The sequence below is a fragment of the Salvelinus alpinus genome, chromosome 13, assembly GCF_045679555.1.
Source record: "Salvelinus alpinus chromosome 13, SLU_Salpinus.1, whole genome shotgun sequence".
Lineage (NCBI taxonomy): Eukaryota > Metazoa > Chordata > Actinopteri > Salmoniformes > Salmonidae > Salvelinus > Salvelinus alpinus.
In genome coordinates this window covers 48,533,657-48,550,835 of record NC_092098.1, presented here as the reverse complement: position 1 = coordinate 48,550,835, position 17,179 = coordinate 48,533,657, and the positions used below count along the sequence as shown (strand labels likewise).

The 17,179-nt window shown below is 44.6% G+C and overlaps 1 protein-coding gene across 2 annotated transcripts; it reads left to right on the top strand.

The window, feature by feature from the left end:
* The first annotated feature begins 3,925 nt into the window (after positions 1-3,925).
* On the top strand, positions 3,926-14,373 carry LOC139537839 (cyclin-J-like). Of its 2 annotated transcripts, none has more exons than XM_071339667.1 (6): positions 3,926-4,210; positions 4,858-4,959; positions 9,693-9,903; positions 11,318-11,617; positions 11,752-11,911; positions 12,222-14,373. In XM_071339667.1, exons 2-6 carry the CDS (start codon positions 4,891-4,893, stop codon positions 12,706-12,708), a joined length of 1,227 nt encoding a protein of 408 aa, XP_071195768.1. In that variant the 5' UTR covers positions 3,926-4,210; positions 4,858-4,890; the 3' UTR covers positions 12,709-14,373. The 2 variants fall into 2 exon arrangements, with proteins under 2 accessions (XP_071195768.1, XP_071195769.1); XM_071339668.1 differs by lacking the exon at positions 3,926-4,210 and adding an exon at positions 4,234-4,373 and having other exon boundaries at positions 12,222-13,590.
* The last annotated feature ends 2,806 nt before the right edge of the window (positions 14,374-17,179 follow it).

Genomic DNA, 17,179 nt, shown 5'->3' with positions numbered 1-17,179 from the left:
CGTACCCACAGCAACGATAAAAACATTCCCAAACCAGAAACCGTGGATTGACGGCAGCATTCGCGTGAAACTGAAAGCGCGAACCACTGCTTTTAACCTGGGCAAGGTGACCGGAAGCATGACCGAATACAAACAGTGTAGCTATTCTCTCCGCAAGGCAATCAAACAGGCCAAGTCTCAGTACAGAGACAAAATCAAGTCGAAATTCAACAGCTCAGACACAAGAGGTATGTGGCAGGGTCTACAGTCAATCACGGATTACAAAAAGAAAACCAGCCCCGTCGAGGACCAGGATGTCTTGCTCCCAGACAGGCTAAACAACTTTTTTGCCCGCTTTGAGGACAATACAGTGCCACTGACACGGCCCCCTACCAAAACCTGCGGGCTCTCCTTCACTGCAGCCGAGGTGAGTAAAACATTTAAACGTGTTAACCCTCGCAAGGCTGCAGGCCCAGACGGCATTCCCAGCCGCGTCCTCAGAGCATGCGCAGACCAGCTGGCTGGTGTGTTTACGGACATATTCAATCAATCCTTATCCCAGTCTGCTGTTCCCACATGCTTCAAGAGGGCCACCATTGTTCCTGTTCCCAAGAAAGCTAAGGTAACTGAGCTAAACGACTACCGCCCCGTAGCACTCACTTCCGTCATCATGAAGTGCTTTGAGAGACTAGTCAAGGACCATATCACCTCCACCCTACCGGACACCCTAGACCCACTCCAATTTGCTTACCGACCCAATAGGTCCACAGACGACGCAATCGCAACCACACTGCACACTGCCCTAACCCATCTGGACAAGAGGAATACCCATGTGAGAATGCTGTTCATCGATTACAGCTCAGCATTTAACACCATAGTACCCTCCAAACTCGTCATCAAGCTCGAGACCCTGGGTCTCGACCCCGCCCTGTGCAACTGGGTCCTGGACTTCCTGACGGGCCGCCCCCAGGTGGTGAGGGTAGGTAACAACATCTCCACCCCGCTGATCCTCAACACTGGGGCCCCACAAGGGTGCGTTCTGAGCCCTCTCCTGTACTCCCTGTTCACCCACGACTGCGTGGCCATGCACGCCTCCAACTCAATCATCAAGTTTGCGGATGACACTACAGTGGTAGGCTTGATCACCAACAACGACGAGACGGCCTACAGGGAGGAGGTGAGGGCCCTCGGAGTGTGGTGTCAGGAAAATAACCTCATACTCAACGTCAACAAAACAAAGGAGATGATTGTGGACTTCAGGAAACAGCAGAGGGAGCACCCCCCTATCCACATCGACGGGTCAGTAGTGGAGAAGGTGGAAAGTTTTAAGTTCCTCGGTGTACACATCACGGACAAACTGAACTGGTCCACCCACACAGACAGCGTTGTGAAGAAGGCGCAGCAGCGCCTCTTCAACCTCAGGAGGCTGAAGAAATTCGGCTTGTCACCAAAAGCACTCACAAACTTCTACAGATGCACAATCGAGAGCATCCTGTCGGGCTGTATCACCGCCTGGTACGGCAACTGCTCCGCCCACAACCGTAAGGCTCTCCAGAGGGTAGTGAGGTCTGCAGAACGCATCACCAGGGGCAAACTACCTGCCCTCCAGGACACCTACACCACCCGATGTCACAGGAAGGCCATAAAGATCATCAAGGACAACAACCACCCAAGCCACTGCCTGTTCACCCCGCTATCATCCAGAAGGCGAGGTCAGTACAGGTGCATCAAAGCAGGGACCGAGAGACTGAAAAACAGCTTCTATCTCAAGGCCATCAGACTGTTAAACAGCCACCACTAACATTTAGCGGCCGCTGCCAACATACTGACTCAACTCCAGCCACTTTAAAAATGGGAATTGATGGAAATTATGTAAAAATGTACCACTAGCCACTTTAAGCAATGCCACTTAATACAATGTTTACATACCCTACATTACCCATCTCATATGTATATATACTGTACTCTATATCATCTACTGCATCTTGCCATCTTTATGCAATACATGTACCACTAGCCACTTTAAACTATGCCACTTTATGTTTACATACCCTACAGTACTCATCTCATATGTATATACCGTACTCTATACCATCTACTGCATCTGCCATGCCGTTCTGTACCACCACTCATCCATATATCTTTATGTACATATTCTTTATCCCTTACACTTGTGTGTGTGTAAGGTAGTAGTGTGGAATTGTTAGGTTAGATTACTGTTGGTTATTACTGCATTGTCGGAACTAGAAGCACAAGCATTTCGCTACACTCGCATTAACATCTGCTAACCATGTGTATGTGACTAATAAAATTTGATTTGATTTGATTTGACCAGCCTTTCAAAGCATTTCATGGCTACAGATGTGAGTGCTACAGGGCAATATTCATTTAAACAGGTTACCTTGGTGTTCTTGGGCACAAGGACTATGTTCATTTGCTTGAAACATGTAGGTATTACAGACTGGGCCAGGGAGAGTTTGAAAATATAATTGAGTCTATCTCCATTTTAAAGTATTCAATTTTCTTATTCACGAATGACTGATCCCTCCTGATGACCCAGTTGGACATGACTCCCACAGGGTCACCAGGAAGGATCAGCCAATGAAGTCGGACTACATTAAAAGGGTGGAAGCCCTCAACAGCGCTGCACATGCTAATAAGGCCTTTCGGGCACTGGAGTCCTCTATCATTCTCTATGGTCCAGGCTGACAAAAATAGATACATGGCCAGTGGTGGAAAGAGTACCCAATTGTCATACTTGAGTAAAAGTAAATATACCTTAGTATTTATTTATCTAACTAGGCAAGTCAGTTATGAACAAATTCTTATTTACAATGACGGCCTATCCCAGCAAAACCCGGACGATGCTGGGCCAATTGTGCGCCACCCCACGGGACTCCCAATCTTGGCCGGATGTGATACAGCCTGGATTCGAACCAGGGACTGTAGTGACACCTCTTGCACTGAGATGCAGTGCCTTAGACCACTGCCCCACTCGGGAGCCCATAGTAGAAGACTTGAGTGAAAGTCTAAAATTATTTGGTTTTAAATATACTTAAGTATCAAAAGTAAATGTAATTGCTAAAATATACTTAAGAGAATCATTTCAAATTCCCTATATTAAGCAAACCAGACGGCAAATTTTTTTTGTTTTTTTATTTACGAGAGCCAGTGGCATACTCCAACACTAAGACATAATTTACAAACTAAGCATCTGTGTTTAGTGAGTCTGCCAGATCAGAGGCAATAGGGATGACCAGGGATGTTCTCTTGATAAGTGTGTGAATTGGACCATTTTCCTGTCCTGCTAGCCATTCAAAATGTAACGAGTACTTTTGGGTGTCAGGGAAAATGTATGGAGTAAAAAGTATATTTTCTTTAGGAATGTAGTGAAGTAAAAGTTAAAGTGGTCAAAAATATAAATCATAAAATAAAGTAACAGATACCCCCAATAACGACTTAAGTAGTACTTTAAATTATTTTTACTTAAGTACTTTTACACAACTGTCCATGGCAAGCAGTTGAGTTCATGTGCCACCTGTTGGTCAAACAGAGAGATGGCATAAGGATCACACTGTGGTCAATGCCATTGTTCTACATGCTGGATCTGATTGTATTTACACATGGTTTTGATCATTTCTCTAGTTCACAAATATCGCCTATAGATTCTTATGTCCAGAAGGCCTATATGACCTGCACCACCAACATGCATTAGTCAAACTCAATAGCCTTAATGCTGTCATTTCATATAGGCCTGCCCTGATCTTCCCAGAATATAAAACACTAGTTCAAATCCTGTAATAATGTACAAGTATAATATAGATGTTACATGGAATATCCACCAGAAGTTGATTTTAGTTGAATGCTGTCTGGGGGGCGCTGTCAAAACCCTCCCCATTCTAGATTTTCTCCACGGTACCAACAGGGAGAACAGCGTGTGGTTGTCGGACCAGGTTCCATTGAGTTGACGGGAACACATCACAGGGGGTGAATGAAGAGGGGCGTCGAACAAAAATATAATTCAAACTCAACATACCATTCTTTGGGTTTGAGTTCATGGATCTGTGACGATTAGACTAGGAGTTTATTATTTTTGCTGTTATTTTTCTGTTGTTGAAGGTGTTTAAAGGTGTAGGGAAACTGTCGGCGAAGATTTTAATCAGAATGCTGCTGGTCTGAAACAAAGGGTTCGGGACTCCGGAGTGTTGCAGTGGTAAAAACAGGTTAAAAGGTAACATTTTAGTGGATACTAGCCTACAAGTCCAACATGTGACTAGCTTTGCACGTTGTCACCATTCCAACCTCTTTCCAGTATGCACTGTGGTACAGTCGTCATGTGTAGAACAATTCTCAGAAATATCCGATTGGTCACCATAACTTTCTAGTGTGGCGAGGTGAGTTGCGACGCGTGGTAGATTAGTAACAATTTATAAGCACGAATATAAACAATGTATCCGAACATGAGCATGCCTTGTGCAATACAGATGGCGAATGTGAGGTGCTCGCTTTAAAAAAAATTACATTTCTGTGCTGTAGGCTAGCTTACATATTTTTTTGAATTTACCTAAGTGTAATGAAAACTGTTGTACAATAAGCAATACGCTATAGTATCTGAAATCAATGAGTGCGCACATACAAGTAGGGCACACTAGGCTGGCTACCCTAACGTTACTTCATAAAAAAAACCGGAACAAAATCTGAGTAACGTTAGTCAGTTTGAGTGCATTATTTTGCAGCAAATCCAAATGATTTGGATACCATAACACATAAAATCATACAACAATTCAAGTTAAATCTGTCAGTTTCCCAAAGTTTGCCTTGATGTAGATCGGACAGGTACCTAATGTGTTTCTGGGCACTGTTTGACGTTTTTCTCAGGGTGGACAGTGGCCACAACTCACCACTGGCAAGATGGAGCGGGAGGAGCAGTGGTGGACGTGCCAGCTCGCTGCAGACATCCACCAGTCTCTACGAATGAAGGTGAATGTCTCATTCTGATTCTCTGATGGTTTTTATCCACAGAAAACATGGTGCTTAGTTGAATTTCACAAATACCATCAGAAAATGACGTGTGTGTATTTTATTTGCCAGTAGTGAGTTAATCTATTCCTGTTACGACTTACTGTCTTTGGTGCTGAGGTGTGAAATGTCACGTGCCCCTCTGAAGCTTGGTCCTAAACCATAAAGCTTGAGGTAGTTTCCCTGTCTGGTTAGCAGAACCTCTACCACAGCCTTGCCTACAATTGGCTGTGTTTAGACAGGCATCCCAGATCTTTTCACATCAGATCTGACAAAAAATATCAGCCACTAAGTGTCACTAAGACCAAGAGATTGTATTTATCTGACCCCGTGGTATCATTATATTTTGTAGTTCAGGATTTCCACGACCTATCAGGGATTGACACTTAATGGTTGTGAACAATAAAAAAAAACGAAGACGGCTTCAAATAGAGATGTATTGATCAGTCATCTTAAATTGTAATTAGTCAAATTGGCCGCGCTATTGTGTGCAAATGCCGTCCAAATGAGCTGATGCAGCCAACTGAGCTGAGAGAAGATCTGTGAAGTGGGTTAATGGGTGGAGGGGGGTACATTCAGGGCAGACTGTAATTGTCTGTGTTGACTGGATTAGAGAGCATTGAGGACCTGACGACTCTACTCACCCTGTTGGCTCTGTTGTGGCTGTTTGTGTTTGTCTCCTGTTTATGGCACGGCTGTATATCATGCCCACTTCCTGTAGGAGCTGCTAAGTGGAAGCCTTTTTGGCTGTATGTGGAGCATTTGCTTTTATGCTAATTTAGGATCTTGCTCTCTTGCCAAAGACTCAACATTGTTAGATCCAGGGGCGCATCTTTCACTGGGGACGTCCACATACTGAAATTGCATTTTTGGAATGTGATACAAAATGAGGCAACGGTGTGCTTTAGGACCATGTGGACGCCTCCGAGTGTCGGGGAGGCTGTTAATCTGACTGGATGAAAAATAATGATGTCCCCCCCCCCCCCCTAAAACCAAAGTTGCGCCCCTGGTTAGATCTGAAGTTCCTCTTGTCCTGCCTGTTACCCAGTAGCTAGATAAGGGGGCTGAAGTGCAACCGACAGATAATGGGTCTGAAGTGATGTGTAACTTTATACTGACATTACTTGGTCATCGTGAAGGAATGCAATCTCCAGAGCTTTGATGTTTACACTCGCACCGCCCTTGTTCTAGTTTAAAACCATTTACAAGCTGGCTACTAGTGGCAAGATTTGATTTTTATCAGCAGCTATTCAGAAATAGAATTTGACAGGCTTCATGGAATAAATATTTTAGCATATGGTTGCATTAGAGATAAATCTAGGTGCTTTTTCACAAGGATGGTTTTTCATGAGTGCTTTGATGCATCTGCAGGGTTACAGTATGATAAATTGCACAAACCATTCTTTCCCACAGACCGTTGCTATGGAGGCCTCTCTACCTGTGTCCTCCGTGCTCACCAAAGCCTGTTGAGTGTATTAATAGAGCTTCTCTGTATAAAAAGTCACAGTTTGCTGCTGCCGGGTTGTATGCCTAGTTTGTTGCTGCATTGCTAATTGCATTTTTACGATAATGCAGTTCACAAGGTTGAAGTAAAACAATTGAAATTGAAAGTGGAACAATAATATTAGTGGTTTTGAATGACCAATTCATTAATAGATTCCATTTCACAATTTGACAAGAATTTCCTGTAAGTGTGATGTCATCAAACCCTTCAGAATCTTTCAAAGTCATATCACCCACTGCCCTGGAGAAAATTAAATACTGAGAATGCTGCACAGGAGAATGTTGACCCAATTTGAACTGCGTTTCAGAATAGGGTTGTGCCGATATTACGACAAATCCAATATCATAATATTTGACATTGACGATATATTGTGAAGTGCAAAACGATATATGACATGAATGTCAATTTAGGCCAGCCCCCCCGCACCACTCTGATTCAGAGGGGTTGGGTTAAATACAGAAGACACATTTCAGTTGAATACATTCAGTTGTACAGCTGACTAGGTATCCCCCTTTCATTCAGTTAGACAGCCGACTAGGTATTTCCCTTTCATTCAGTTGGACAACTGACCAGGTACCCCCCCTTTCATTCAGTTGGACAACTGACTAGGTATCCCCCTTTCATTCAGTTGGACAACTGACTAGGTATCCCCCTTTCATTCAGTTGGACAACTGACCAGGTATCCCCCTTTCATTCAGTTGGACAACTGACTAGGTATCCCCCCTTTCATTCAGTTGGACAGCCGACTAGGTATCCCCCTTTCATTCAGTTGGACAACTGACCAGGTATCCCCCCTTTCATTCAGTTGGACAACTGACTAGGTATCCCCCCTTTCATTCAGTTGGACAACTGACTAGGTATCCCCCCTTTCATTCAGTTGGACAACTGACTAGGTATCCCCCTTTCATTCAGTTGGACAACTGACTAGGTATCCCCCTTTCATTCAGTTGGACAACTGACCAGGTATCCCCCTTTCATTCAGTTGTTCAACTGACCAGGTATCCCCCTTTCATTCAGTTGGACAACCGACCAGGTATCCCCCTTTCATTCAGTTGTTCAACTGACCAGGTATCCTCCCTTTCATTCAGTTGGACAACCGACCAGGTATCCCCCTTTCATTCAGTTGGACAACTGACCAGGTATCCCCCTTTCATTCAGTTGGACAACTGACTAGGTATCCCCCTTTCATTCAGTTGGACTGCCGACTAGGTATCCCCCTTTCATTCAGTTGGACTGCCGACTAGGTATCCCCCTTTCATTCAGTTGGACTGCCGACTAGGTATCCCCCTTTCATTCAGTTGGACTGCCGACTAGGTATCCCCCTTTCATTCAGTTGGACTGCCGACTAGGTATCCCCCTTTATATTGTGATGTGCAGGACTTTACTCCATGATTGTTCTTTTATTGTTGTTCTAATTTTTTTACTTTAGTTTATTTAGTACATATTTTTCTTAACTGTGTTGTTAAGGGCTTGTAAGTAAGCGTTTCACGGTAAGGTCTACCTGTTGTATTCGGTGCATGTGACAAATAACTTTCTTTTATTTTTATGATTAAAAACAGTACAGTTTTATCAGTTAGGATGTGTCAATGTGTTGAAAAAGAGGTCTAAATGTGTTAATTAAGCCTTATTTCTTCGGCATACAAATCAAATTGTATTGGTCGCGTGAACATCGCAGGTGCAGCGAAATGCTTATGTTTCTAGCTCCAACAGTGCAGTAATACCTAACAATACACACAAATCCCCCAAAATAAAAATGAAGAAATATCAGAACTAATATTACATACTAAGATTATTTCATGAGAATGTGACTATAATATCGTAAATAAGATGACAAATGTCACAGTCTAGAATTATCTAGTCATTAATGGTGCAAAACAATTTATATCGGATATCTCTATATCTATTTGAATTGGCATATCGTAGAAGAGGTCTCCCCAAGTATCGCCCCACCCTAGAAGACAGGAGAATGTTGACCCAATTGGAACTACGTGTTGCAGAATATCAAGACCATGCCCTCAGCTGATCAAGAAGCAGCTGTAGAGTTCCCTAAATGAAAGCCGTGCTCTACAAAAGGCTGTGTTCAGAGGGTCAGTCCCAAGCCCCTCACCCCCAGGGAGACAGATGGCTGTGAGACATGTGGCCTGGCTGGCTGGGCTTGCACAACCATGGGAGACTCCCTGGTTCCCACAACAGACTCCTTGAATATGAGCTACGTATAGATGGGAGATATATGGAAGAGGTGGATTTGGATCCTCTGTGTCTTCCTTTGCCTAGCAACAGTGACCTTGCCAGACACAGAATTAAATAGAGATAGGTATGTCACTGTTTCCAGGTCTGAAATAGGATAGGTTGTTCACACGTCTGTGGGATGCATTTTTTTTTTAATGATCCATAACATATTTAATACAGGTTAGTGGGTTATTTTAATATTTAATTTCCCTCCAACATTAATATTAACAATTTACGTGAAGAATAAGCTTTTATAGCTGGCGACGGGTCTGGAAGGCATAGGAGAAACAAGTCGCTTAGTTCTAAAAAAATATAAAACTAATTCGTAATATATTGAGTAATCTTTTAGGCCCATGGTCCAGAATGTGTTGCAACTTCTTGTCAGTTCTTCACATTTTGAAGTGGAGCTTTGGCACATGCTCTTACATCGGCAAGGTCACCTGTGATACAAGTCAGAAGTCGACGTCCGTCCATGTCTGAGGACGTCGGGGAGATGAGGTGGAAACCGGCCACTAGGGACTACAGTGGGCTCTGTTACCTTCCAGGAGGTTTTGGTTTTGCCAGGGCTTTGTGGAAAGGGATGATGGATGGGCATAAGCATCTGCTTCTGATTCCAAAGGTTGCATGTTTGAATCCAGTGAAAGAAAGTAGTTTTTTTATATTTTTGTTTTAAGCCTATCAAGCCTATCCCAAACCTTTGCCTTAACTGTTCAGATTGAATGCCTAAACGTAACCTTAACAATGTGGAGTTAATGCCTAACCTTAAACACTTCGTCAATTTGATGTTTGAAACAACTTTGAAATTTGACGTTTGAGAAACATGGACGAATGTCTAATTCTGACGTGAGACTGTGAGAGCTTGTAGGTTACATGCCTCCTGACACAGTGCTGTTTGTTTTCTGTATACCCAATTCAACTGCAATATCCTTAGTGCCACACATTTGTCTCCTTGTCTCCTCAGGAGCTGAAGTTGCCTACATACAAGGCCCACTCTCCTCAGATCAGGATGCGGCGTTACTTTTCTGACCTGCTGGCTGTCCTCAGTAACCGCTACCAGCTGTGCCCAGCGGCTCGCCACCTGGCCGTCTACCTCCTGGACTTGTTTATGGACCACTACGACGTGGCAGTCCGCCAACTCTACGTCATCGCCCTCTCCTGTCTCCTCCTAGCCAGTAAGCAAACAGCAACAGTCGATCCGGTAAAGACGGAGCAGCAGTAAGACTACCCTCTAGAACATGTCATCTCATAGTGACAAGTACTTCAGTTATAAGGTCCTTCCTTTACAAGGACAGATGTAGGTTGTTTGCTCTTGTACAGAAAGCGGCATTTTCAACTACACGTGTATATGTGTTTTTGAATTATAATTGATGTGAAAAAGTAAAGTGGGTATCGTGGAGCAGCCTGTGACTGCGTGGTTTGTCTGAGGCGCTGTGTTTAGTGTGAGCTGTGTGTATAAGAGCCTCAGCCTCCCCCAGAACTCTGTCAGTCACCAAGGGAACTTATCACATGTAAAAACCAGTAGAACTGCGTTACCCACAACCCTGCCCTGCGTTACCCACAACCCTGCCCTGCGTTACCCACAACCCTGCCCTGCGTTACCCACAACCCTGCCCTGCGTTACCCACAACCCTGCCCTGCGTTACCCACAACCCTGCCCTGCGTTACCCACAACCCTGCCCTGCGTTACCCACAACCCTGCCCTGCGTTACCCACAACCCTGCCCTGCGTTACCCACAACCCTGCCCTGCGTTACCCACAACCCTGCCCTGCGTTACCCACAACCCTGCCCTGCGTTACCCACAACCCTGCCCTGCGTTACCCACAACCCTGCCCTGCGTTACCCACAACCCTGCCCTGCGTAGTAATTAAAGTTGTTGAAGAGAACAATCACAATGGTGACTTCTAGAGATTAGATGTCTTCTAGAGATTAGATGTCTTCTAGAGAATAGATGTCTTCTAGAGAATAGATGACTAACGGAACAGTTGCCGTGGACAGGGTTGCCGTGGACAGGGTTGCCGTGGACAGGGTTGCCGTGGACAGGGTTGCCGTGGACAGGGTTGCCGTGGACATTGACAACATTTGTGTTTTAGATTGAGAGGTCTCATTGTTTAGGGCTGTTTCTGCCTTCTGTTGTGGAACAATGATTACCCCTGCACCTCTCTGATAGAGGAAGGGCTGCGGGGATGATTTTGCAAACAGAAAAGCGTTAATAAGTACTTTTGGGCCTTTTCAGTGAATGTTGCTGGGGTGAATATATGCATGAATGTTGAATGACTTAAAAAATGAAAAGTGGGGTAATTATTTGCCCCCTCAAACACACACACCCTCCACTGATCTGTTGAAAGGGCCTCTCCCTGAGTGCCCAGGATTGGTCTCCAGAGGTCAGGGCTTCTGCATTGTTAGAGCATCTGACTCTAGGGGGATATGCATGATGAGGATTTAGCTGTGACCAGTGAAAGGGAAGATGGAGGTGTGTGTGTGTGTGTGTTATGAATTATACATCTATAAGCAGTCTTTTGAGCACACTCAGTATTTTCTCACACGACCCATAACATGTGTTTGATTTTTTTTTCACTCACTATAAGGTAAGTTTGAGGAGAAGGAGGACTGTGTGCCAAAGCTGGAGCAGCTCAACTCTCTGGGCTTCATGTGCAGTCTGAACCTGTCACTGACAGAGAAGGATCTGGTCAAGATGGAGCTGCTTCTCTTAGAGACGTTTGGCTGGAACCTGTGTATGCCCACGCCAGCACACTTCATAGACTACTACCTCCATGCTGCTGTACAGGACGGAGACCTGCACAACGGCTGGCCTCTCTCCTCCCTCAACAAGACCAGAGCCTTCATGGACAAATACACACACTACTTCCTGGAAGTCTCACTGCAAGGTAAGGAGGAGATTAGGAGTGGAAGTTCATAGTGACAGCAGTGGGTGGTTTAATGGGCAAGACAGATTTCCTCTTTAGTGGGGCCATCCGTTGTTGAGTAAATGTAACTGATGATCTGTGTCTGTGTGTCCCAGACCATGCCTTCCTGGGTTTCCGGCCGTCCCAGGTGACAGCAGCTTGCATTGCGGCGTCCCGCATCTGTCTCCAGATCACCCCCAGCTGGACCACCGTCCTCCGCCTGCTCACCGGATACTCCTGGGACCACCTCACCCAGTGCATAAAGCTGATGCTGCTGTAATACTGCTTTACATAACGTGCTGCACACCCACATTCATCTGGCCACAAACCAAGCTGACGGCCATCTGCCTCGACTTCATTTATCGTCTGCCATGTCTAAAGTCAGCAGATTTTGTGTTTGTGTTGTGTTCTTCCCATGTATGCACTTTTCCTTCATGTTGTGGTGGGTTAATGCAAGGTTAATATTCTACAGCTTTTTCATACTGTCAATACCATTGACCCTTAGTTATTTCCTCTGTATATTGATGTTTATGTCCATCAGCTAAAGGTCATCAAGTAATGATTTGCACTCTTTTCCTCCCTGTAGTGCCCATGACAACGATGTGAAACAGGCCAACAAATCCACGTCCAACTCTCCGTCTGGCCAGAGCCCTCACCAACCCCAGGCCCATCCCTCGCCCTCCACAGTCTCCTGCTCCACCCTGATACAACCCTCTTCTGGCTCCCAGCAGCTGCTCTTCCAGACAGGTGGCTACCAGCAGCACCTCACCCAGCACTCTACTTCCGTTTCCCAGATGCACATGCTAGGTGAGTCCCAGGCTCTAGGCCCTGTTGGGTCTCGGGACTACCTCCAGTCCCACCAGACAGGGCTCCTCTCAGGCTCGGTTTCTCAGGGAGCCTTCCCCGCCTTCCCCAGCCTGACCTCAGGACTGGGCTCCTCCCTGCCCCTCCAGGGACCCATCTCCATGCAAGTGGTCCTTGCTGCAGAGCCCCGTCACTGTCTCGGCCTGTCCTACGGGGGAGGCTACCTGGGCTCCCATCACACCTTCACAGCAGGCTGCTTCGACAGGTGACGCCAGGAGAGGGAGGACGAACTGAACCTGGGCCAGTCGGTGTCCTCCACCTGTCCTGACTCCCTGTCCTCCTCCACCTGTCCTGACCTCATCCACCAAGGACGAAGGAAACCAAAAGGAAGAAGCAATGTCAACGCAGATATTGCTGCAGTTTTGACCTAACAAAGGTCCTAACTATTTGAAATGACACAATATTTGTGATGAGTTGTTTACATACAGTATGTTCTGTTCCTTTCACATGACTGCTTGATCTATGCTGAGAGACTGTGAGGCTGGTATGGCCAATGTGATTCTGATATCAACTGTGATTCTGACTCCCTGCTTCCACACAATTTCTCTCAATGTGGGACATCTGTTTTTTTTATTCTAGTATCTTTCAATGCTGCTGCCTTAAACAAAATGATGGCTTTATGATCATGCAAGTGGTCTGTCTTTGGTATTGTTTACATCCGTGGTTGTCAAACCTCTCCTCAGGGACCGCCAGACATTTCAATTTTGTTGTAGCTCTGAACTAGTTCACCTGATTCACCTATTCAAGGGCTTGATGATTAGTTGACAAGTTGAATCAGGTGTGTTAGCTCTAGAATAAATAAAATCCTGGAACGGCTGGGGGTCCCTGAGGAGAGGTTTGAGAACGACTGGTTTACATGAACAATACCATATATCAGGGTGTTAGATGGATTACTTGGGAGGGGGGAAGCTGTATTTTAACAGCTGTGTCAATTAATTCCTTTTTTTATGTTGTGTTTAACTTCTACTGGTTAAAGACGTGTGTATTGTAATGTAGGAGAGATGTCTCACTGAGATTTCTGTTCTATTCTTTGTCCTTGGCTGGTGTTATTTTTTTATGTAACCTTTATTTAATTAGGCAGGTAAGTTTTAAGAACAAATTCTTATTTACAATGACGGCCTACCCCGGCCAAACCCAGAGGACGATGGGCCAATTGTGCGCCGCCCTATGGGACTCCCAATCACGGCCGGATGTGATACAGCCTGGATTCGAACCAGGGACTGTAGTGATGCCTCTTGCACTGAGATGCAGTGCCTTAGACCACTGTGCAACTCGGGAGTAGACTCCGTCTTGTTTTGCTGTTCTGGTGCCACTGCAGGCATGGATCCCTGGTGTCCAGGGGAACAGACACATCTGTCCTCTCAGCAAATCAACCACAGGGGAGGAAGTGATACTTTACTAGCTCGTCTCCAGAGGGGGGCGAAGCCACGCTTTCTCCTCAGTTGTCATGTAAATTCTCCTGACTGGTACCATTTAATATGTGTGTCTTTGACTGAAACCCATGCCAGTCACACAACCCTCGCTGGAACAGCTTCTGCTGCTCTCATTGTCACAAACACCTTGAGCAGGTAATGACGCCATGAGAATGTTGCTGCACAGGATATCTTGTCGCATCCATCATATTGTTCTGCATTACTGCCCTGTTGGAGCTAGAAACACAAGCATTACGCTGCACCCGCGATAACATCTGCAAATCTGTGTATGCGACCAATAAACTTTGATTAGCACATACAACTACTGATGTCCTACCTCAGTCACTCTCCAGGGTTGTCGTGTTATTACAACAAACGTGCTGTAAAATTCACCTTGCTGGGTCAGATGGATGGAGTGGCACCAAAAATGAGATCCTATAAAATGAGCAAAATTATAGTTGACCATAAGATGTTTTGTGATTTATTGGTTACCTTGGATACGACCCATTGAATGTCAGTAGGAATATCTCTGACAATTGAAGAACAGAAGCAAAATAACAAAGTTTGACTTTTTTTCTTTGATGCTTACATGGAATATTGCCGCGTGTCTGGCCTGCCTGGATTTAGACCTCACTAAATGACAGCGTCATGACTCACGATACAAACGTCAAGCTCACGTCGTGTTCACATGCTTGCCGGAATTAGGGAACTCCTGACATTTCTGACTTGCTAACTGGTTGAATGCGGCATGTGTATAACTACAACCAGTTAGCAAGTGGGAAATGTCAGAGTTCCCTAATCCCGACTAGCATGTGAACACGACGTGAGCTTGACGTTTGTATCGTGAGTCACGACGCTGTCATTTAGTGAGGTCTAAATCCAGGCAGGCCAGACATGCTGTTACCATTTAGCCAAGTACACGTGGGTCCAGTGTCCGTGTCTCAGGTTTGATGGGGTAAGACTTTTTTTAATTTTTATAGAGTATTCAATATTTTCCACTGATCACATCCTGACCACAATGTCTGTCTGCTTCCACTACTGCTGACAAATTACATAAAGAACCCATAGACTTCTAGTTTAGTGGGTCTCAGATAACAAAACCATTCTTCTGCGTACCTTAACTTTGACCTACCTCAATATATAGTGCAACCTATGTTTTATTATCATTAGACCAAATGTTTGTACATTTTATATTTAATGTACATTTATTTTATCTTGTGTTTTTTGTTGTTAACTGTGTGTTTTGTTGGAATAGATGAAGAGGTCAATGCACCATCAAAGACCAGTGTACTGTATCTTGTGTGATCTGTATCCGAACGGTTGGTCATTTTAGATAAGACTACTTTCAATCACACCGCCATCTAATGTTTTAAAGGTCTCTTTTTTTCCCGCTAATGTTTTTTAGTACTTGTGTTTTTAACTGCTTAAAGGCAGTGGATTTCTTTACCTTAAATGAAAATGTTGTACATTGCAACCACCTAGTAGCCTCAACACTTGAAATCCAAGTGGACCAACTACATCTACTCCAATGGTACAATGATTACAGCTATGTGCAGGAGAAGCACATTGGGGAAGGGAATCAAAAAACAGTGTTTACTCTGTCAAATGAGGTGCAAATAAAAAAAACAAAAAATCCAGTCTGGCAGTATCGTTCCTCCACCCTTTGTTTTTGGTCTTTGTCGAGAATATGCGTAGCTAGAGGTATTGCAAACCTCTCTGAAGTCGATTAGCATACCCCAAGGGGAATAGTTTAATATGAATGTCTCAACTCATTGCACATGAAAAGGTCTTCAATGGGGGTGAGAGGAGTGGGCTCTACCAATTAGCTCCACCCTCTAGATCAGTAACCTCACCCCGGTCTCTCCTGACGCTCCCTCCCTTCCTCTACAGACCTCAAGACAATGGAGGAGATTCCTATCCCTCATGTTTACCCTCCCTTTGCCACTAAACAAATGAAGTCAAGACACTGGAGACTATCGATACTGTAGGCGTAACGGGGATTTGTGTCTCACAATGAAAAGACCAATGTGATTAAGTGTAAAGAAGAAACTATGTGTGGAGAATCATTGCAGATGAAGAATTATGAAAACATTTTAGTCTCTCTTGAGATAGAAGCAATGCATAGGATGTTCTGTGTATAGAGATACTCAGTTCAAGGGTCTTTTAGCAGAGTTTTAGTTAAACTACAACAGGAATTAAATTCAGGAACAATGCAAAGACTGCCTGTCAGCTGTACGACGAAAGACCGATATACGATAAAGGCAGCTTTTCCCCCGATTGTTTCAGCTGTTTTTTTCCTGGTACTTTTCAGAGCCTTTCTGAGAGGTTTTGTAACATCATCCTTTGTGGCCTGTATTCATTCACCATCGTTTCCATGATTGGGGGATACCGAGTGGCGCAGTGGTCTAAGGCACTGCATCTCAATGCTAGAGGCGTCACTACAGACCCTAGTTCGATTCCAGGCTGTATCACAACCAGCCGTGATTGGGAGTCCCATAAGGCAGTGCACAATCGGCCCAGCGTCGTCCGGGTTAGGTTTTGGATATGGCCCTCATTGTAAAATAAGAATTTGTTCTTAACTGACTTGCCTAGTTAAATAAAGGTTAAATAAAAAATAAGAGTCCTCTAATTTCAGTTGATCACTGATGATAGGAAAGTGAGTGAGAGGTTATAGTAGTCCCCCTTCTTTGGACAGCTTGGTAGGGGGTACTGAAGTGGGGACGCTGGGGTGGGCAAGGGGGGTTGGGTAATGGATCATTCTCGCTAGCTTTGTTTACAAAGCAGGGAGGGGGGAGGGGTTGGCTAGCATAGTCCTCGGCTTACCCAGGAGCACTCACTCACCCGAGACATCCTCTTCGCTGCTTAGCATTTTATTGTGTCTATCCCAGAGAGCTTAACGGCTAAATAAGAGTGAGGCACAAACCTATTGATTGCTTGTTAATGTTTAATACTAAAACTCAATGTACATCTGTCATGGTGGAATGAGAATCAAACTCGATTCCACATTCTGTTCTACACTCTGTTTAATCTTGATGTTATAGGGTTTGAACATTTCTAGCAAATCTTGATAAAGACTTATTTCAACCTTTCAAATAGTCTGAAAGTTACTACTACTGTATATTTTGTATTGTGTTTAAAGATAGATTGCCCCCAGTGGTTGTCCCAGGATAAACATAGTGACATTTGGCAAGACTGAGGTTTTCCTGTACCCATTATATGTGGCAAATGTCATCAAGCGTAAGAAAGACATTGAGACAAAGACAACAAG

What these genes read in the sequence shown, in the direction of transcription:
- LOC139537839 (XM_071339667.1), top strand. Translation starts at nt 4,891, where the DNA reads ATGGAGCGGGAGGAGCAGTGGTGGACGTGCCAGCTCGCTGCAGACATC. An exon ending in ACCAGTCTCTACGAATGAAG is followed by an intron (nt 4,960 to 9,692) that starts GTGAATGTCTCA and finishes TTGTCTCCTCAG; the next exon opens with GAGCTGAAGTTGCCTACATA. An exon ending in CCTGGAAGTCTCACTGCAAG is followed by an intron (nt 11,618 to 11,751) that starts GTAAGGAGGAGA and finishes TGTGTGTCCCAG; the next exon opens with ACCATGCCTTCCTGGGTTTC.